The sequence below is a fragment of the Ursus americanus genome, chromosome 32, assembly GCF_024610735.1.
Source record: "Ursus americanus isolate L20-20 chromosome 32, mUrsAme1.1.p, whole genome shotgun sequence".
Classification (NCBI taxonomy): Eukaryota; Metazoa; Chordata; class Mammalia; order Carnivora; family Ursidae; genus Ursus; species Ursus americanus.
In genome coordinates, this window is record NC_142158.1 from 13,971,804 (window position 1) to 13,995,527 (window position 23,724).

Consider the following 23,724-nt stretch of genomic DNA (forward strand, 5'->3'; position numbering starts at 1 on the left):
AAAGTTATGGAATAGTACTTGACCAGTTAAGATAATTTTATAAATGACTGTTCGATCACATTGATTTATTTATAGTATCCATCTCCTCTCTTGCTTGGGGCTATATTTCATAGCCAGATCTACAGTATAAAAATTTAGTTAAAATTCAGATTTACTTTCATTTCATGAGCACCACAAAAGTAAAAATAAATGCCTAAGTAATTCTATTTATTACTTAGAATTGTTTAAAAAGCTCTACTTCTTCTTGAATATATTTATTATAAAATAGTATTAGATCACAAGGCAAATAAGTAAACTGACCAGTTGAAGGAACTACTATATGATTAATTTTTAAATAAAGTTTGGCTGTGAAAATCCTTCCTACCAAAAATGAGTCACCAACAAAAAGTTACCAAATAAAACTTCTCTGTAATAATTGTGAAAATGCACGAATTAGTTTGAATTTGATTGCCGACATTATTTCCTGTTTATTCTGCAACTGTTCATCTAAGACAGTTAAAAACACTTCAATTGATTATAATAGACATCCATCATTTTTATGATGAAGAAAAACTTACTAGCTTCAATTTAAGATAAATATTGAATTGTTCATGATTACTGAAACTTCCCATGTCAACTGATTCATGCACTCAAGCTAAATTCTGTGTCAAGAACTCATATCCCAATTATTTTACTTGACTTACCCCCAGGATAGTATCCACTAGAAACACCGCCAGTGGGTCTAGAACTGTCCATAGTCCCATGGTAATGATTAACTTTGACAAGATGTCAGGGCAGGAGGCAAACAGTAGCTGACAGCCCCATCTGATCAGAACCAAGGGAAGTATCGCTGCATTCAGCACTAAAGGTCCCACCACAACCACAAGCAACTCTTCTCTGATTTGAAGTGAGGAAGTTGGGTAGCAAAGCTCAACCGTGAAAGGGGAAAAATGGAATCTGTGGGAAAACAGAGCAAACACATATGTGTAAACAAGGGAAACTATACAAGATGCCAGGTATACAATATAATTTTTAAATAATATGCTTTCTTTTTTTCATATAGAAAAAGTGACACTTAACACTACCCCCAAATCGGGTGTCAGAAGGCTTCATCTTTTCCCAGCCCCATAGGACCACCACGAGAGCTCATGTCCTAGTAAAAAGCAAATTCTATCTTGGCCATTGTTCTTGTGTCATAGGCAACCACAGAAAGAATAATGATTCTATCCACTGAGCAGAGTATCCTCCAAGAACCGCCCTGCAGATAACACATACTCACAGGTAGGCTATGTGGAATATAAAATATACCATTGGACTTAGTAATGGGTCAACCTCTATCAGAAGCCAGAAATATAAACTAGTGTAATCATTCTTCTGAGTTTTAACATATCTGATTAATTTTGCTGCGATTCCTCTGGATAAACCCTCAAATACAGAACAACACTGCTCTGCTACCAACAAAAATATCGTATCTCTTAGCTGTTTGGAAAGGGACAACTTGACACAAACTTAAAACTGAAGGGTCAAAGCCAAGGTGAGCCCAGTCATTCAAGCTTCCCTGACCTAGGTGTTGGCACCCTCTTTCTACAGCAAAGTGAGACTTTATTGTGCTCTAAGTTCTCCCTCCCCTTTATTTCAGCCTTTGTCATTCTGCTCGTGCACCCTCTTTGCCAGCTCTCTACTAAAAAAAGTTCTTCATTTTATCCACTTCCTGACCTTTGCTTTGAAGGAAGTTTTGTGCATTGTTCTTATGCCGTTGCGAATGTCAAATGAAGTAATGTGTGTACATTTAGTAGCAGAGGACCTAACATAGAGTCAGAGCGGAAGAAATCCTCACAGTCGCTGTAGTGACTGTCATGTCTCATGACTCCAGTGTGACACGGAGCTAATACAGGATTGGAGCCTGCAGATCTAGACAACGGCCAACGAGATATCCTAGCCTAGCTTAGGTCTTCTGATGCTTGTGAAATCAGACAAGCTGGGCTGCCAAGGTATTTTTCTTGCAGTTCCATTTTATTAACAACCAATAAAAGTAGGGCTTTCTTTTTTTTAATTGAAGAAGTAAAAGAGCAGTTAGCAAAAAGCAACTAGCTCAAACATAGGATTATCTGTCCTTTCTGTTTGGAATCCCTCACCCAAAAGAAAGAAAAAAGAGAAAGAGAGAGAAAGAGAGGAAGGAAGAAGGGAAGAAATATAATATCCATGTAAAAATTCTCCCTTGAAGATACAGTAATTTAGTGTATGCAAATGTGCATATTCCAAGGCATTTATGTATCTGTGATTTAATTTCCAAGCATGGTTAAAAACTGTATGTGTGTATATATATAATATATACACATTTCTTTTTCATGGTGGCTTAAAGTTGTTTGCAATCTTCTTAATTGAAAATCTACACACATCTTTATTTTTATCTGGAACATCTACATTTGAGAAAATGAATTTTACTTGTATTGATTTCTATCTGTTTGTCCACCTACAGTGTCTATGGAACCATGTTTATGGAGAGATAACCTGCAAAGTGTCATCTTTTTCCAGAGTATAATGGCCCAGAAAGCTGTCTGGGCTTGAGTTTGGTAATTGTTTGAATTCAATCATTTTGCAGAAGAAGCAATCTTTGCCTCCCTGAGTATAGGTGATAAATCATACTTACATTACTTCTAAAATACCTTCAGCCTGAGTCACTCTGATAAAATCAAAACAGAATAAAATACAGTTGCTAAATTCCTTTTTGGATTCTGCTCAGATAGTAGAACATATTTGAATCTGCTAAATTTTAAATAAATATTGATGTGCCAGTTATATATTTGTATATACAGGCCCATAAGATGAGACTATAACTGTAATCGACGTTCTTGCTCTCAGATAAAGACATTTTTGTCTCTTCAAATCATACCCACATTTTAGGTCGTCCAGTAAATGGACGGAGAGGAGTTTTGCACTTTCATTTGGCCGATCAAGATGAAAATGCATCCCTTTGACTTGCAGGGGAAAGCACTCACTTTGTAACGGGGATTGAAATGGCCTGGAGGAAAAGCCACTGGCTAAGGTAATGCAGGTAGAGCCTCAAGAACCAGAGGGAAGCCGTCAGCAGGATAATGTACCAGAAGCCCTGGCTTCGCCACTCAGCCAGCTGAAGTGCTGAAAACACGGACACCCGCACAAAATGGAGATGCTTGAGGAATCCTGCAGATCCTGTACCACGGGCAGCGGAAGAACAGCTACAAAGAAAGCAATCGTGAATTTGGAGCTTAAGGTATCCAACCAGCAGTAAAATGTTTTGAAACCATAATAAAGACATTGTGCAAGTGAAATGGAATGAAATTATTTCTTAAATACTTGGACTCAGATTACTTACGTTTCTTTTTGCTATAATGGAGGACTAGAAGGGACCGCGGAAAGAGGCATGAAATGGAAATGTAAAACAAAATCAAAAGGAGGTATCTCTTCACATCTGTTAGGATGACGACTGTCCAAAGAAGAAAAAAAGAAAGAAAGAAAGAAAGAAAGAAAGAAAGAAAGAAAGAAAGAAAGAAAGAAAGAAAACAAAAGAAAGCCAGAAATTAATAAGCGCCAATAAGGATATGGAAAAATAGGAACTCTTGTACGTTACTGGCAGGAATGTAAATTGGTGCAATTGCTGTGGGACGCAGAATGGCAGGTTCTCAAGAAATTAAAAATAGAACTACCATGGGGCACCTGGGTGGCTGGCTAGGTTGAGTGTCCAACTCTTGATCTCAGCTCAGGTCATATTCTCAGGGTCGTTGGGTCTAACGCCTGGTCAGGCTCAGTGCTGGGCAAGGCGCCTGCTTGAGATGCTCTCTCTTCCTCCGCTCTGCCTCTTCCCCTCCTCCTCCGCCACCCCCATGTATCTCTCTCTCTCTCTCTAAAAAAATAAATAAAATAAAATAGAATAAAACAAAATAAAATACAGAACTACCATATGATCCAGCAATACTCCTTCTGGAAATATATCCAAAAGAATTCAAAGCTGAATCTCGATATTTGTACACCTATGTTCATAGCAGCATTAGTCACAAGAGCCAAAAGGTAGAAGCAACCTAATTGTCCATCAAATGAAATATTATTCAGCCTTAAAATGAAAGGAACTTCTTTTTTTTTAAGATGTTATTTATTTATTTATTTATTTATTTTTCAAGATTTATTTATTTATTTGACAGAGAGAGAGAGACAGCCAGGGAGAGAGGGAACACAAGCAGGGGGAGTAGGAGAGGAAGAAGCAGGCTCCCAGCGGAGGAGCCTGATGTGGGGCTCAATCCCAGGACTCTGGGATCACGCCCTGAGCCAAAGGCAGACGCTTAACGACTGAGCCACCCAGGCGCCCCTAAGATGTTATTTATTTATTTGACAGAAGAAAGTTCAAGCACACGCAGGGGGAGCAGCAGGCAGAGGGAGAAGCAGGCTCCTGGCAGAGCAGAGAGCCAAATGAGGGACTCGATTCCAGGACGCTGGGATCATGACCTGAGCCGAAGGCAGACGCTTAACTGACTGAGCCACCCATGCATCCCAAAAGGAAAGACCTGACACCTGCTGTGACATGTATGAACCTAGAGGACATTACGCTAAATGAATTAAGCCAGTGATATAAAAACAGATATCATATGATTCCACATATATGCAGTATCTAAAATAGTCAAAATCACAAGTTTACCAGGGTCAGAGTGGGAAGGGGTTTAATGGTACAAAATTTCAGTTTTGCAAGATGAAAAAGCTGTGGAGATTGGTTGCACAATGATGTGAATGTACTTAACATTGCTGAACTATATATTTAAAAATGGTTAAGATGATAAATTTTATGTTATGTGTATTTTACCATAATAAGAAATTTTAAAAGAAATATGGAAATTATTATAAATAATAAACCTATTTTTAAAAATCCTTAAAATCCATAATATATTCCTGTTTGTTTCACCTACCCACAATGACCTTTATTAAAATTAGATTTTGTTATTTGCATATACCTTGTTAAAAGTTAACTATTTTATTTTAAAAAATTGAAATGAATTACTAATATATCATTGAAAATAGGCGAATGAGAATTTGAAACTTCAAAGTTTTCTTATTCCTTAACACAATATTGACATTCTGTTGAAACTAAACATAAAATAATTACAAGCAGGGTGTTCTGATTTGGGTCGGGTTTCCTCTCTCTGTTTGGTATTGGGATCAAGAGATGTTTTCAAAGTTTCTAAAATTAGAGTTTTTGCCGGAAAGAAGAGGAAGAAGTATCTGGAAATAGGTCAGAGGCAAAACTCGTTCCCCATCCAATCTCAAGGATATGTGCAGGGAATATGCAGTAGGGTTCCCATAGCTTAGTGACTAAAAGTACAAGCTCTGGACTGTGCCTCTCTACACAGAATTCCTTTCAATGCCTTCGTTTGCTCATATGGAAAGGGGGGATGATAACAGTACCCACAGCCCAGAGTTAGTATGACGACTGAGTTAAGAGCTGTGAAACACTTTGAACAGCGCGAATCCTAGCTACCATCACAAAATAACAAACACTCAATCTTCACTGCTTGGCCCTCTTCCCATATTTACCAGAACTACTTTGAAATAGGCTGGCCTTCCATCGAGCCCAAAAAATGTAGGAGACGATATGGTTCCTTTTATTTTTAAAGAGGTAGAAACAGGATATGCATACGTTGCTTCGTTCAAACGGTCAGTGTGATCAGTATATACCATCACCAGCTTGGCAAAATGTCGGTTTTGTTAAATCGGTGATGGATCTTTACTATAACTAGGCTCCAAGTCCTGGATTAGCGTGTCTGATTCTATTCCAGAAAAACACTCTAGAATAAGTGAGTAAATTCCTCAACCAAAAATGGTCCTGATTAAAAGCATCTTGCCCGAAGAGAAGCTGGTAGGATCGGAAGTAGCTCAGCGACAGTGATAAACCACAGCAAGTCGAGGCAGCGTGAGAACATCACAGAAATGAAATTCATAGACAGATTCAAAAGATTGTGTATACAAAAGCTCACCTCCCTGAACACTAACTATGATGATAATTGCACCATGAAAAGGAGAAGATAAATAATAGAAACAGGAGTCTTTGCAGAGAAGAAAAAAGAGAAACTGACAACAACAGAAAATAAAAGAAAACCCGTATTGTCCTTAGAATTCCAATCCATGACTTTAGCCTTTTGGTCTGCGCGGGACTAACGAGGCCCTGAACTTGACACTGACAGCTCCTTTTTGCTGTTCTTGGGTGTATTTTGCCATGAAGGTGTACAGCATCGTCTCACCCATCGACGTGCCGTCTGTACTGAGCGTGATTTTCAATTACACAAACGAGGAACAGCTAAACAGGAAACAGGCCCCTGAGAGGTTTTGGTTTACCAATGGTAATAGAGCCCTCACAGAAGCATTCCAGGATACCTTACTACATTTATCATCATGGGAAATGAAACCCAGAACTTTCTACGCTGGTCAAGCAAGATATTCTATGCATGCTCCTCTTCAGCTAATTATTTTGTTGCTGCTTTGCCTCTTCAAAGAGAAGAGAAAATCAAATACAGATTTGGCATTGTGTTGTTTGCAAAAACCCAGAAAATCTCAAATGATGCAAAACAGAAGAGACAGTAGCTTATTTGACATTTGGAAATTTCCACTGTTCTTTTCATAACCTTTGATATAAATGACTAAGCAGTTTAAATGTTTATGCACAGAACCCACTGTAAAGTCATACTTTTGTCATTAGTTTCACTGATAAATATTTCCCACCCACATTCAGACACACGTATTTGTTGGTGGGGCATTTGAGTTAGGAGAAATAACACTAAAATTTCACTGTGTACCATTTATATTGAATTCAAAATACTCAATTTGTACCTAGTTAACACAATTCAGTATTAGGTTTTACTTGTTTGTTTAACAGTGGTAACTATAATATCTGGATCGCAATAATTAGGAAAGACCCGGAATCAATCAATTAGAGTTTGAAAACTTATATACTGCAAAGTTAGAAATTAATACGGGAATTAGTTGATGCCAGATGATGGCAAAAAAAAGCAAGTATCAACAAGCTTGTTAGGTGAACAAAACTCATCAAGGAGCACCTTACAAAAAACCTCATATGACAGTGACAGTCCTTTCTTCTTAATCATTTTGAATTTGTACCTGAAATCCAAATGGATATTGACAGAGAATTTACATCCACAGCTATCCCTCCATATATTGTTCTCAAAACACATTTCATTCAAAAGAAAATTTTGCATCCACGTTTCGAAATTTTCTTGAAAGCAAGCGTCTCTCTTATTCTTGGATACATGTAGGGCACATTATAAAATGCAGTGCCATTGCACAATACCTTCATCCACATTTCCACTGTTCTCTCCTTCCTCTGTAATCCTTCTTGGTTATGTACAAAGAGTATGACCATCAAAAGGGTAATAAATGGCCTCTGCCACTGGGGTGTGTAATACGTATAGTGGGAATTGATTTGTTGGTTATGAAGGAAGCCATAGAGCACACAGATCACTGCAAAATCACATTGAGGCCAGCAGCTACTCCTCAGTTCATGCTGGCGACTCCTCTATCGCGCACGGGGTGAGCTGCCAGAGGCTGAGAAGAATGGTCAGGTCATCCAGTATTCAGCTATTAAATGAAACCTATTTCTCTGAACTTCAGCCACATTTCATATGACACACATATATCCCCCTTCCATGCCCAGTCCTTATAGAGACCCGATATCAAACAAGATTTCTATGATCCATCAGTGTAATAATAAAAAAAAAAGACCAAAATTGCTTTGAAAAAAAAAAAAAGCATGGAATGCATTCTTAAACTCTCTTCCACTGTGAACAGGAGTCCTTGGGGATTTGTAGACAGCCAAAACCCATCATTCATCAGCTGTGCATAAGAATCCTTTTAAAAAGACACTATCTATAAATGGCACTAAAATTTCCATATTCCCTTTTTTCTGATATAACTAGCTATACTCTAAATGTAACATTTTTTAAATCAAGTTTTTAAAAAAAATTTTAATTTTTGTGTAATTCCTTTATTCGAGTATTTCTCATTTCTCTTTTCATCATGTTCCATTCATCAAGTTTTGGGACATGGAATCCTCAGTGACTGTGACTCTTTTCCTAAGGCTTAATAGTCAGCATTTCAGGGAGTCATTCTAATGAAGGTACCAAAGAAACATGGATAGGTCATACCGTGTTAATGGTAGAGAAGGCCTCGTCATAGTCCCTCAGACTTTCGCAGAAGCTGTAGTAAAGTCCCAGTAAGTTAAGCGATTTGCCCAAGTTGGCTCAACTAGTAAGAGTTTTCTAAATCCTGTCCGCTGATTTGCCATGAGGAACTCTCTATCAGTGTAGCAAGACAAGGAACTCTAGGCCGTTTGAAAGTGAGCCCCTTTATTTGAAACCTAAAAGAAGAGAAGGTTTCTTCCTTCGTGGAAGCTGGTTTAATGGGACACAGCTCACTCATTCACCAGATCATCATTCTATGAATGCATATATCAGGACCCGTCATGATGTAGTCAGCAGGATAATGGCCTCCCCCCAGATGTGTCCACACCCTAATCCCTGTAATGGGTGATTATGCTAAATTATATGGCAAAGGGCAATTAAGGTGGGAGATGGAATTAAGTTTGCTAAGCGATGGCGTTTAAACTAGAGAGATTATTAGGGATTATTTGGGTGGGCCCAATGAATTCATAAGGGTCCTTAAAAAGTGAAACCGGGAAGCAGAAGACACAGGGAGGCAACCAGAAGGAGAGCCAGAAGAATGGCAGCGTGAGAAAGACTTGGCCCAAATTTGTTGGCTTTGCAGATGGAGGAAGGGAGCCAGGAGGCAAGGGATGAGGCCAGTGTCTAGGAGCTGGAACAAGGAAGGAAACATTCTCCCTAGAAAACAGAAAAAAATGTAGTTCAGTTGATACCTAATTTTAGCCCAGTGAGACCCGTTGCAGACTTCTGACCTCTAGAACTGCAAAATAATAAACTTGGGTTGCTCAAGCCACAAGCTTGTGGTAATGTGGGAAAGCGGCAATAGCATACTAATATAGATGGATCTGGATTTTCACAGATGAGCAACATTGTCACTCACCCACAGAAATGTCATTCTGTTGGTAGAGGCAGATGAGTGAAAAGACAAATAAAATCCGGGGATAAAATCCAGGGTAGGAAGTGTTACAGCGACATCCAGAATGCTATGAGAGAACACAGGATGGACACCTATCTCAGCCTGGGCTAAGGAAGACTTCCCTCCTGAGACCTGTGAGGTAAAGAGGAATTAGACAAATGAGAGGAGAGAGTACATGGAAAAGGCCGGAGGGCATGCCATCACAGATGCCGTTCTCCAAAGCATAGAGCTCCATTTCTTTTTTTTTTTTAAGATTTTATTTATTTATTTGACAGAGAGAGAGACAGCCAGCGAGAGAGGGAACAGAAGCAGGGAGAGTGGGAGAGGAAGAAGCAGGCTCCCAGTGGATCAGGAGCCTGATGTGGGGCTCGATCCCAGGACTCTGGGATCACGCCCTGAGCCAAAGGCAGACGCTTAATGACTGAGCCACCGAGGAGCCCCTAGAGTTCCATTTCTAAAACTGAAAATATGTTGAATTGGATGGGGAAAGTCCAAATAGGTGAAGACAGTTACAGAAGCGAAAGGAGCCAGTGGATGCCGTACTGCGGTGTCTGGACCCATCCTGCCACTCTCAGTAGCCCATGGATTATTTTAGTGGGTAGGACATGGGGGAGGGAGGTTGCCATGTATGTGTTTTAGAAACACCGCTCTGGCTACAGGGGGGAAACAGTTTGGGTTGGGTCCAGACCAAAAGGGAGAACGGATTACAATTTGGATGATGACCGACTAGTGTTGCTCAACTATGAGCAGAAGTGTAGAGCTTCCAGAAATATGACAAGGATGTTCTTTGTTGTCATGATAACAGGAGGGGTGGCAAAGGCACTGAGCTTCCTGAAGTTGAGAGTCTCAAATGATGAAGATATCTCTTGCCCCCTGTATGAGTTCCCTAGGGCCGCTATAACTGCAAACTGGGTGATTATAAATGACAGAAATGGGGATGCCGGGGGGGGGGGAGGGGCTCAGTTAGCAGCTGCCTTGGCTCAGGTCATGATCCCAGGGTCCTGGGATCAAGTCCCACATTGGGATCCTTGCTCAGCAGGGAGCCTGCTTCTCCTTCTGCCTGCTGCTCCCCCTGCTTGTGTGCACTCTCTCTCTCTGTCTCTGACAAATAAATAAATAGAATCTTCAAATTAATTAATTAATTAATTAATTAATTAATTACAGAAATTAAACATTCTAAATCAAGGTGTTGGTAAGGCCATGCTTTCTCTGATGTTTCCAGGTGATGGTGGGGGCGGGGTGGAGGAGGAAAGATTCTCCATGCCTCTTCCAGGTTCTGGTGGCCTCAAGCATTCCTTGACTAGTGGCAGCAAAAATCCAATCTCTGCCTCCACTTTTCCATGGCTGTCTTCCCTTTGTGTGTCTGTGTCTTTACAAATAAAGACACCAGCCATATTGGATTAAAGGCCCACTCTACTCCAATATTACCTCATCTTAGCTTACATTTGCAATGACCCTGTTTCTAGATAAGACCACATTCTGAGATTCTGAGGCCTACAACTGAGAGAATACAATTAAACCCATAACACCCCCAAATGCCAACAGGAGCCCTGCAGAGGAAAAGAGAATGGGGGGGCAGTGGCAGGACAGGGATAAACAGATGGATTTGAGAGATATTTGACCAAAGTGAACAGGACTTGGAGACTGTTTGAATAGGGGAACTCCAAGAAAAGAATCAAAAATGCTTCCAAAGTTTCTGGCTCAGGTGGCTCATCCAGAGAGTGGATGAACATAATAGAAAAAGGCATTTGTGAGGAAGAGGGAGAAATGAGGAAAACAATAAGCTCATATTGACCTGCATATGGAAATGCTCACGGTAAATCCAAGAGAATTTGCCCAATAGTCTGTTGTCCTGACGGAAATGGGGTTCAAGACATATCAGAACTGGAAAGCAGTTTGAAGTCACCAACATGGTAATAAGAAGCCATTTGAATGGTTGAGACCCATTGTCAATATCCAGCATGTGGAAATGATGTGAAAACTGAAAAAAAAATTATACAAATGCTAGTCCCTAGGATTAATAAAAACCTTCTCTTTGAATGGAATCAGCTATCATGACCTTGAACAACATAAACTCCAGCACTGTTGAAGAAATTCTTTTCCCATATGCTGGTTTACAGCTGCAAACCCACTTAGTGTAGATAAAACCGCCCTTTATTCACTTCCCTGAAAAGTAGTTTATGGAAAAGAGTTTTTAAGGTAAGTGAGAATTTTTGGCATAGGCAGTAATAACTAATGTAATAATAGCAGCTCTTCTGTTGAACACACTATGTAATATGTGTATATTGTATTTAATTTACAGGGCCACTTTGGAGGACAGGTGTTTCTACACACATTTTACAGATGAGGAAATGAGACGTGAGAAAGTTCAAATTCCTTGCTTTAGATCATACAGAACAAGACAAGCATCTAGATTTGAACCTAATGTTAGTCTGATACCGAAACCTGTGTATTTCCACCATTCACGTGGGTGAGTTCATGTGCGCTGATGGGGCTGGCAGGAAAGAGATTCGCAACTCACATACCCAGAAGCTATACCACAACTCAGTGAAAATGCAATCTGATATTAATATTAATGTGTTAGTGAGGCTCTTAACTCTATGAAGGCAGGAACTGTCTTGTGCCCTGTGCACAGTAGGTGCTTAAAAAGGAGTATTTGTTAAATGAATATTTTTTTAAATGTGGAGTTTTCTAAATGGTTAAAGTAAAAAGCACGATCTGCTTCACTCAGTTGGCCTGGACCTTTAATTTACCATTTCATACAATCCATTGCAGCCTAATTGTTGGTGCTTAAGGAATCAGAAAACCAGGGCGCCTGGGTGGCTCAGTTGGGTAAGCGTCTGCCTTCGGCTCAGGTCATGATCCCAGGGTCATGGGATCTAGCCCTACATCAGGCTCCCTGCTCAGTGGGGAGTTTGCTTCTCCCTTTCCCTCTCCCTGCCACTCCCCCTGCTTGTACTCTCTCTCTCTTTGTCAAATAAATAAAATCTTTAAAAAAAATCAGAAAAGCACCCTTAAAACTCTCTAAATGGCAGCTGAGCAAAGGCTGATACATTCACAGCAGTATATTATTAAATGATTTGGCTGGCAGGGACTCTTGGGCAAGTTCACTATGATACCATGTTTAAAAGCAAATGCCAAGATAAGGGAACAGTTATTTGGAAAGAGAGATAATTAATCAAAAAGGAATTATTACAGAGGGAGGGGGTTGGGGAGATGCACAAAATGAGTGAAGGGCATCCAGACATATAAACTTCCAGCTATAGAATAAATAAGTCCTGGGGATGTAACGTACAGCATGGTGACCATGGTTAGTAATATTGTAATGCATATGTGAAAGTTGTCAAGAGAGTAAATCTTAAGTGCTTATCACAAGAGAAAAAGAATTAACTTTGTACAGCAGCAGATGGTAACAAGACTTACTCTGCTGATCATTTTATTTATTTATTTATTTATTTATTTATTTATTTATTCGACAGAGATAGAGACAGCCAGCGAGAGAGGGAGCACAAGCAGGGGGAGTGGGAGAGAAAGAAGCAGGCTCATAGCGTAGGAGCCTGATGGGCTCGATCCCATAACGCCAGGATCACGCCCTGAGCTGAAGGCAGACGCTTAACCGCTATGCCACCCAGGCGCCCCTCTGCTGATCATTTTAGAATATACACAAGTATCAAATCACCATGTTGCACACCTGAAAATAATATTATGTGTCAATTATACCTCAATCAAAAAATGAATTACTAAAATACTATTATCATTTGCCGATTACTGGATTGATATGTATATATATAGCTTATAAATGATATCAGTATCAGTTTTATTTTTTTTTACCAAAGTTATTAAAATGCTCAAATCTGATATTGGTTTTTCATTGTTTCAAGTATTTGGGAAAAAAATACGTTCACAAACGTATCTGTACGTATACAGATTTCACCAAAATGTTCTGGCTAAAATTGTTCTCCATTCTTTCAACTTTTACAAAACTTTATGAAAAAGAAAATTTCACAAGTTTATCTTGATGTTAGCATTTTTAAACTAGATTTTCCCCCCTAAAATTGTGTCTCCTTGGCCAATTTGGGTATTATACTTTTAATGTAACACGTTGCACTTTTAACAGATTTAATTCAATTTATAACAAATGCCTCTAATTAAGTTAAAAGATCTTTGAAAATTGCTAAATCTTAGGGGTAATATTACCACTACCGACATTGAAATAATTGATCATTCCCACTGAGGCACAAAAGTATGAATGTTCTAATGAGAAAACAGGGATTGAAGTATGTTGAAGGAGTCCAAAGAGACTCCCAAACTCTTTAGGCTGTTATTTCCAGTGACAGTCTCGAATGGGAGCGGGATTGGGAGGGGGGGCAGGGACAGACAACACAGCCCAGAGCACAAGAAGACAATGAAAGCAAATTTCAAAAACAAAGTCACCACTTGGAGCAAAGGTGAAGAAGGGCTGTTCTCCTTTTTAAAATACTCTTATTCACTATGTGTGTGTTTCTGTTTAATGTCAATTTTTGCCATTTATAAATAACATTTTCCTTAATAGTCCATGCTAATAATGCCAAATATGATATTAGAATGCATCTATTTTTCCAAGAGAAATTCACTTAGAGCCAGGAATGAGTGAACATGATAATTAGGATATATGAGAGCTGGGAACAGCACCACCAGAGTGGGGAGCTCAGCTGAACTTTTTATTACAGCTTTCCTTCTGGCTTTAGGAAGTCACTTACCTTTGCAGCTAATCTGTTAGTTAAGAAGGAGACCCTCTATCTTGATGGTGTTTACCTGGTCTAATTGGTTAAAATGTTTACAAAGTGCTTCCTAAGCAAAATTTTATGCATAGTAAAAGTTTTATTAATAACTGGAATGATAATGTAAAATCGGTTAGCTTTGAAAACAATCCCATTAACGAGCTGCATGATAATGCATAAGCAAGCAGCATAAGGAAAAAAATTTCACAGCTTAGCCATAAGGATATCATCAGGAGGCTTCAGGACTCGTCGGGCTACCTATAGCCTCGGAAGGACGGAAGCAGATCCGCATACAGGCTGAGAGCACAGAGCCTGGTTTAAATCTTAGCTCTTTTATTTACTAGCTTTATATTTTGTGAATTTTCTAATCTCTGGGTTTCAGATGCCTCCTCTAAAAATAGAAGTTAGTCATGTCTACCTCTTTGAGTTATGAGGATTAAATGAAAGAAGATGTCAGATTCCCAGGAATGTGCTTGCCACTTTTTTTTAAATAAGATTTTATTTATTTAGGGGCACCCAGGTGGCTCAGTTGGTTAAGCGTCTGCCTTTGGCTCAGGTCATGATGCTGGAGTCCCAGGATCAAGCCCCATGGTGGGCTCTGTGCTCAGCGGAGAGTCTGCTTCTCCCTCTTCCTTTGCCCCTCCCCACTCATGCTCTCTCTCTCTCTCTCTCTTTAAAAATCTTTAAAAGATCTTATTATTTATTTGAGAGAGAGTGAGAGACAGAGAGAGTGAGAGAGAGCAAGTTGGGGAGAAGAGGGAGAAGCAGTTGAGGTAGGAGAGGGAGAAGCAGGCTTCCGCGGAGCTGGAAACCCTTCCAGGGACTCAAGCCCAGAACGCTGAGATCATGACCTGAACCAAAGGCAGACACTTAACCAACTGAGCAACCCAGGCACCCCTGGTTCTTGCCACTTTTAAAGGAGGATTACTTTATGATATAAAGCTGGAAAGTCACTCAAGACCAAGAAAGCCATTCCAAATCACAAAACTGGCTTCTAATTTCAACTCCACTATTAGAGGCGATGGAAAAACACATTTCAATGGAAGGAATTGTCCTGTGATTCTACCAATGGCATCTATCGGTGGCTCAGACATTTAAATCAAAAAGCAAAAATACAGCATTGGATCCTCTTCTTTGCTTCTTTCCTAAAACCGTAGTTTGGATAGTGTGTGCTAGATAAATAGGGTTTTGGGGGTTTTTTTTGTTTGTTTGTTTTGTTATGCTTTTGTTTTTGTTTTTTTGCAGTAAGAAGTCCATAAATAGAAAAGCTACCCAAATTTTTGACAATACTAGCTAGGCTGAAAATAAGAAAGAAAGAATATTTTCTCAGTGTGCAGAAGAGCTTAAACAGAAGGTTGATAAACTATTATCATGTGTAAGGGCACTATAAAACACACTTGGATTTTGTTGTGGGATTGAGTTTAATTTTGCCACTTTTAGCAAAATGTGGGCATGTGGCAAATACACTGTGAGTCTCATATCATCTCAGCCCAACATGATGGCTTAATTCAGATATAAATCACGTAATCAAGGGAAGATGAAGATGAAGGCAAATTAGGAAAAAGCCACGATCAGATGTTGACAAGAAGTCTGAGGGTGCCATCCCTGCCCTTCTGTCTGGCATCTGGAGCAATGGGTAGCTCTTCCTAGTGTTCAAGATTTTGTTGAATTGAATTGAATTGAATTGAATTGAATTGAATTGAATTGAATTGAAAAATGCACATAGCATAATAAATGAGCCTTATTTAACAGTATATCATATGTATATATTTGATATATAGTATCAAAAGGAAATTTATAGCATAGTTCTGAAAGTATGAATTTTTATAACCACATGGAAAAAGGATTGAGAATCAACTTTTTCACAACATACCTGTGTGAACCTAAGTACTTAATCTCTCCAAAATAATGCCTATAAGATACCCATACTTATAATACTTATTCCAAATGTTCATAAAGAAATCTAAAGAGAGAGTGTAATATTTGTCTCATAAGTGCCTAATTAATATTAGTCAACAAAATTATTTATTTTATCATCATCAATAATAGTATTTTCTAAATAAATTATAATGAAAGTAACCTGAATTTCAGTCTCTTCTCCCTGATTGCTTATAAGTATTCTTGCTGTAGAAATAAAATTGAAATCCTTCCAATTATGTCAAAAGAAATTTTAGTAATTATTAATTCATACCTTCTTTTAAAACTTCTAAATAAATACTTAAAAATGGAGGGATGTATATCTCATTATTTAGTACAAGAAAATACATAATACCATATATTAACTCTTTTTCTTTCCAATTTAATTCTGAGTTGTTTTATTTAGCCACCTATTATAAAAAGTAATTTGTGTTGATAGCTCTGAGGAAATCTAGAAATTAAAGAGCTAATTAAATTTTTTTCTGAGTAATTTCTGAGTCTCTGTATCAATATATATATATATATGTAAGTGTGTGTGCGAGTGTGTGTGTGTGTGTGTACACAGACACATATTTAAACATCTACGAATGGACAAATACTGCTAGATGTTTCTGGAAATTGGCCTTCCATGATGTCTATTTTGACTAACCATTTCCTCTGGGCAAACACATATAACCTTTAAGCCATTTTTCCAAAGGAATCATAGATCATGCACCTGGTAGGGCTGAACTAGAATGTCAGAAATTATGATCAAGAAAGGGATGAGAGGTAATGAGAAATTGACCTATTTGTTGTGAACTTACTATTTATGGAGGATCATAAGAAAATTTTTACTATCTTAAGTGAAAAAATAATAAGTAACCTACAAGACATTTAAACTTCTATAAATGGTCTGGCATTCTCAAACTTATATTTAAATGATACTTTCATAAATAATTTGCCTGAATATTTTCAAAAAGTAGCTTTTTTTTTTTTTTAAGATTTTATTTATTTATTCGACAGAGATAGAGACAGCCAGCGAGAGAGGGAACACAAGCAGGGGGAGTGGGAGAGGAAGAAGCAGGCTCATAGGAGAAAAGCCTGATGTGCGGCTCGATCCCAGAACGCCAGGATCACGCCCTGAGCCGAAGGCAGACGCTTAACCGCTGTGCCACCCAGGCGCCCCCAAAAAGTAGCTTTTAAACATATTTATAAAAGCATTATAAGAAAGCCACATCTGGTGTCATAATTCCAGGATGTCATCCTGAAACAAAAATATGACCACAATTTGCAAAATACTTTGCTGATTGAATGCTGTATATATGCTCCTATATTTCCAGGAATGCACAAGTTTTGTCAGTTAGAGCTCTGGCATACAAAAATGACAGTTTCTTAATCTTCACACTCACCGAACACACTTTTTCAATGGGGACATCTGCAAACACAAGGCTGATTAGAATAGCAAGATAGACATACATCACAGAAATGTTGAGTTATCTACTATGAAATTAGTTGCCTTTCATTCTTTTTTTTAATAATAATTTTTTATTATGTTATGTTAGTCACCATACAGTATATCCTTAGTTTTTGATGTAGTGTTCCATGATTCGTTATTTGAGTTGCCTTTCATTCTGATGCAGAAAAGCATGCAGAAGACCCACTGAGAAAACACCTTGACAGCTATACCTATACTGAAGTAGAAGAAGTATAACTGAACCCACGGAAATCCTGACCCACACACTGGTTGTAACTGAGGCTCTAATTGATGACCCGGAGTTGGTCCTTGAGAGCTGTTCCAAAATGAGGGATGGGGAGAAGGCCTCTGTGTTTCCACCTCAGTCAGGTAGTGACTACAAATTGTCCTATGGGAGGGGCATGACCTGGATGAGGATGTTTCCTTTGGCCAAGGAAAGTTCCCAAAGAGGGACTCTGGTCTGAGCCATGAGCAGGCAATATTCCCAGCAACGGAGGGGTGTGGGTTTAGCCTGAGGAGACGTGGGTGAAACACCACAGTACCCATCACAATCCACCCCTTCTGCTGCTCAGACCCCTTTGCTTCTACTGTAAACCCAGACCATCTAGAAACATTTCCACCAGGCTTATGGCCAGGCTTGTTTCCTGGGAAATGGTGGAGAAGAGTTGGCAGGGCCAACTAGAGGGCGAACTGTGCAACTAAGTTCAAGGTGATAATGAAACTCTTCATCTCCCTCCTTCACCATCATCCCAGAGCCCCCTCTTCCTGACCAGCACCTCTGCAGGTCTGGATGATTGGTCTGGCGGTGTAGTCTGAATGGAGATTACCGAAGTTTCTAGACTTTTAGCCTTATGCTCCTCTTAGGTGGTGGCTATTCTCAGTTAAAGCTGGGCATGAGAAGATTAGGAGGTGCCTCCAATGAATCACCCGAGAAACAAAACTATTCTTCCCTCCCTTGGTACATACTAGTAGCTCCACCTTCTTCTACCGATAAGGGGTGATTAACCTAGTGATGACTCCTTTCTTTGCTTGCGGGTCTCCTGGCACGAGGAGCCTGCTGTGACCTAGTGGTGAATATAGCTAGAAGGTCTGTGTTCCCAGATGGAAATGGTCACCTTTTGGAAACCAGGGCCTCCAATTCACCAATGGTAAGAGCTCTAAGTCATCTGTTCATGCAGCTTACTTTAAAAATTTAGATCATATCAGAAACTGGTAATTGCTACAAAAGGACAAATGAGGATAATGAGATAGAATGTGTCTATCTGTGGCGGTGGCATTGTTGAGATCTGAATGAGATGGAACCGTTTCCCTATCAGATGATGACCATGGGCAAAAGTATTCTAGATAGAGCAATTGTGTCCTTGGGTCAAGCCATCCCTGAGGCCAGGAGGCCAGTAGGCCAAATCTACTCTTTATCTTCTACCTCCATTCACACCTACTTTTCTTTCATATACCGTGTTCAGGAGCTGGGGGTGGGGCGGAGGGGTGAGGGGAAACCTCTTTTCTGTAAATCAATAAAAAACACCTAATTAAAATAATTATAAGATTTTGTGGACCATATAGCAGTGATTAGTTGGCTACCCAGAAGCACTTTCCAATTCGAAAATGTCCCTTGCTCACCTCCAATTGTAAAGGCAAGAAAAATTTAGAAGTTCCCTTCTTTTAACTGCCCTTTGCAATTGAATGGCTATCTGACCCAGTTCTGGACAATGAGATACAAGGAGAGGGTTGCTCATAATCTCCCTAGTAGGAGAGAAAGAATGAGGAGAAAGCTCACTCTCCACTGGCCTGTCTTTCTGCCTTTGAATGGGACCTTGATATTTAGAGCACTTGAAATTGTGAGGGGTCGAAAGAAAGAATCACTGAGAAACTGAGCCGGAATCCTTCCTTAGATAAGCTGTGGAGACAATACCAGCAAGTACCTTCTTACCTCCTTCTCATTATATGAAAAAAATAAACTCATGATGTGAACCATTGGTATCTTGCATTTCCTTTATTTCCAGTTTTAAAACATTCTTTGCCGATACTGACCATGCAGTATACATAATTCCTAAAATCTTGCAAAACCTAGAATAGGGATTGTCATGAAGTAAAAATGTACCAAGTATACAAAATTAAAGGGAATTAAAAACTATCCTAAGAAGGCAGAACTCATCACTATGTTTGCCTTGATGATGTCACTCAAGTCACTAAAAGCCAGGAAACCAAAGAACCTGAGTCTTTGCTAGTTTGTTTTAAATCTTCTGTAAATACTTCAATTGAATGATAGAGGTAAAACAAAAAATTTGAACTATGTGTTGCTGTAGATGTGGGAGTTACGGTTGCTGCTACACGTGTGTATATCTTGTAGGTGGCAGGATGGTTATCAAATGCCCCCAACGCACAGATCATGAGCAGCAAGTGTCATTTAGAGGGGCTGCTATGCTATTTCCTAACAGAACATTTTCCAAGCTGAGCATCTGAGTGTGTGTGTGTGTGTGTGTGTGTGTGTGTGTGTGTGTGTTCAGAAGCAATTCACAGCCTTGAGATTGCATCTCCCTGGAGGCAATCACAGACATGTGCACACACAATAAGTTTAGAAACATGGTGAAAAAATATTATGTGAAATGTTACATTTACTGTATTATTCCTCACAACTATGACAGTAATTATTAGGTCCAACTTGGTAGGGAAAAGAAAAAAACACTGAATAGATAATTCAGGAGTACCGTGTATTAAATAAAAAGAAGGAAATGGCCTAATGTGATAAAAGTCAATGAAATGCTTAACTGTTCTGAATGGAATATCCAATACTAACTTGGGAAATGATAAATCCTGAATTTAGGGGATTTTCAAAAATGAGGAAACAGGGCAATAATCCCTTTGTAAGATAAATCCTTAGAGAACTCCCATGTAGGGTAAAAACCAGACAGGAAATCTGAACCCAGATCTTAGGAAGCCAAAAGGGCAACAGCACCTTTCTCCATTGGTGAAGAGCCCCATAGAACAGTACCGGAGATATCTGAACTCGCTTCTAGAATATTTGAGTCTGTTTGGAAAGTAATCCCCATTTATATAGCAGTTGATCAGATTGTTTAAAAAACAACTCATAATCCAACATCCTGAAGTCATGAGCAGAGCTTGTGAAACATAAAAATCCTCTTGTTTTCCTTCAAGATTTTAGCTATAGTGTTTTCGTTTATTTTCAGAAAGCAGCAGAGAGAGATTAAGGGCAGATTGCCAAATTTGAGACTAAGGATGTCCTTGAAGACAGCCCAAACCAAAATAAACACAAAAACAAACATGCCTACAATTAAAAGATAGTAATGCTGCATTATAATTAGTTGTCTCAGGAAGTAGAGATATTTTCAGTTAAGTGAATGTGTGACAATTACTTGGATTATTGTCATACTTAAAATGTCAGTGTTAAATGATTGCTTTAAGCACATAATAATAAATTCTGCATTCTTAAGTGGCAAATACAACAAAGCTGAATATAGAGATTGTTTTTACTGGAAGCTAAATTAAACATTAACCAAAACCTGCAACATATATTTTAAAACACAGGGAACAAAAGGGGAATAGCCATACATAAACACAGTTCTGACATTTACCACTTTGCTTAGAATTAGGGGCAGGTCAAAAACTGATGGAGAAAACTTGTTTAGGGGCACACCTACCATTTCAGAAGCAAATGCACTAGGAGAGGTGACTACAGAGAATTCTACAGAATCTTAAAGACCTCTTCCTGGAAATCTCGGTTAATTATAGCATTTATGAAAATAGCATTGGTTAATTTCACACCTGCCCCATTAAATCCTACATGATTTCCTGGGATATGTTGTGATTACATTGCAGCCCTGCAAACCAGAGTTTCCCCATGTCACTGTTAATTGTACGGGATTAACATACAACAAGTGCCATTTACTCACACTGCCACTGTCAGTAATGTCTCCCCTTGTCTCCAATAGAGTTTCTTACTTCCTTTTGATTCCCCAAGGCCCCCAAGCAAGCATAAAGCCCTCAGTGATTCAGCTGTGGCAGTTTTTCCATCCTGCAAGATATGCCACCTGGAAACTAATACCATGAAGCAGGAAGTTATGTCTAACCTCCAAACTGTGGGAAGGGACAGCTCTTGCCTTGCCAGCCAGAGTCGCACTTGGGTATGCTGGATATCCTTCTATTCATCACCTATGGTTCAACCAACACTATTTTACGTGCTGAGAAAAATGGGCAGAAATATCAGGGTCTCTGTTTCTTCTCCCTTCCCTGGGGAGAGAAGACGTGCCACATGCTAATTGTTGCTTTTCTGATTGGAGAGTTCTTGAAGTCTGGAGAGCATAAGAAGCCAATGTGGCTGGAATGTTCGGGGACCATCTCCTGAGAAAATGGTTCTTGAGAGGACTTTGAAGGAGTAGCAGGATTTGCATTAACCAGGGGTAAGAGTTTGAGAATTATAACAATATAACAACAGAATCAGAGAAAAAGGCAGTGCCAGGACGGACAAGACAAACCTAGCTGCCTCTCATTTTTCTTCACAGAGAGAGGAAATATCTTTCCCCCAAAACATCTTTTTTTTTTTTTTTAAGATTTTATTTATTTATTCGACAGAGAGAGACAGTGAGAGAGGCAACACAAGCAGGGGGAGTGGGAGAGGGAAAAGCAGACTTCTCGCTGAGCAGAGAGCCTGATGCGGGGCTCGATCTCAGGACCCTGGGATCCCAGGACCCTGGGATCATGACCTAAGCCAAAGGCAGACACTTAATGACTGAGCCACCCAGGCGACCCCCCCAAACCATCTTAAGTATTAAGTAAATTTTTTTTAAAAAGCCCCATTTGCTCTGTTGTTAATATCCTGAATCATACATTTCTTCAAAAGAAAATAATGAGAAACAAGCCAATCTATTTCTGCTTTAAAAAAAATCATGTTTCTATATGATGCCAAATTATTATAATTTTTCTCTCGGAATTTAGACACCCAGGAGAGCTAATTGCTCAGAGCTTCCAAATTTGCAACCTTGAAGGAAAAATCCATCCTTCTTTAACGATAAGATTTCCTTTGCAAAGTTTGAGTTAATAAACAAAGACACGAACCAGTTCAGCGGTTCGGTTTTACTACATGCTGAACCCAGAGAGCAGTATCTGCATTTAATCATCGCTGGGGCCATAAAGGAACCAGCACCAAGTGCGAAACCACTTCCCACAACAATGCTTACCAGGGAGCTAATTGGAAATAGTGACCCCCAAATTGCGGTTCAGTGTTGACTATGTGTCACACCCCTAGTGGCAAGGGTGTTACTTCATGTGTCCACAATCGCCCTGGGCTGGATTTTGAAACAGTGAGAAAACGCACATGGTGGGGTTGTCTCTTCAGAGGCTTTCCATTTTTTCGGCTTCTCTAATGGAAAGATCATGAAGTTTAGCTCCCATCAGGACTCGGGTTCAAAGCAGCTCACCATTTAGCAGTCATGGGGAGATCACTTGACCTTCTGAAAAGCAACTGCGTCCCCTTTATTTATTTATTTGTTTACTTATTTTAAGATTTTATTTGTTTATTTGAGGGGGGTGGTGGGGAGGAGCAGAGGGAGAGGGATAAGCAGACCCCTCCCTGACCCTGGAACCCAACTGGGGGGGGCGGGTTGATCTGACAACCCTGAGATCATGACCTGACCGCAAATCAAGAGCTGGACGTGCAAACTGACCGAGCCACCCGGGCGCCCCCACTGTCTCCCCTTTAAAAACAGGAACAACACGCACACTTTAAAGAGTTTTCGGGAAGGAAAAATCTGGAAGACAAATAACCATGCTGACTCAAAGCTACCATAACAGCAAAATAATTGAATCACTAATTAGCCACCCATTTAATAAACAGGGACTGAGCATCAGCTGCGTATGAAGAATGTAAAGAAGTGAGCGTGGCATTCTGCACACGGAGAAGCAAGATGCTGAAAGTATCTGGGAGCTGCCCGTGGGAAACGTGAGAAGCCTGAACTCCCTGCCGGGTGCCTCTCATGGCCTCTTTTGCACTATTTTTCAACCAATTTCTAATAGGGGAAGATTTTCATAAGAACATTACCCAATTAACGAGGAAAGGGGGAAAACATTAAATGTGGTTGCAACAATATTAATAATCCAATGGAAGTATAAAACATTCCTTAGACTTCTTTTCCAGAGCCACGTACAAAGAAGTATGCTATTTTAATTATTAAGTAGAGAAAATAGGGAAATTTTAACATCGACCAAGATTGTTTTATTGTAACTGCTGTGAATATTAATATTGAAAGAAAGAATTAGGAATGCATTTATTTAGACTGAGATCCAGTGCCTTTCAAATGCTGTTGTGTAATGGAAAAGTAAAGCCTATGGAATTGACTGGGGAATCAGGATACCCTGGGATCATACATCTATTCTGCCCCATACTCAATATTAAAAAAATATGTCATAAAACCATTTATCCGGTTGGCACTGTATTAGACATTAGGAAAAGATCCATGACAATTACATTTTTAAAACCAGGGTGTTTTA

The 23,724-nt window shown here is 39.4% G+C and overlaps 1 protein-coding gene across 1 annotated transcript in view; it reads right to left on the reverse strand.

Annotated features, from left to right (window-relative positions):
* LOC123801533 (uncharacterized) overlaps positions 1 to 23,724 on the reverse strand; it is a 219,874-nt gene that overhangs the window by 78,600 nt on the left and 117,550 nt on the right. Inside the window, exons 7-8 of the mRNA XM_087857899.1 lie at positions 2,979 to 3,197; positions 684 to 936 (exon numbers count right to left, since the gene is read on the reverse strand). Of these exons, the coding sequence (XP_087714025.1) occupies positions 684 to 936; positions 2,979 to 3,197 (472 nt within the window). The remainder of the gene's footprint in view (positions 1 to 683; positions 937 to 2,978; positions 3,198 to 23,724) is intronic.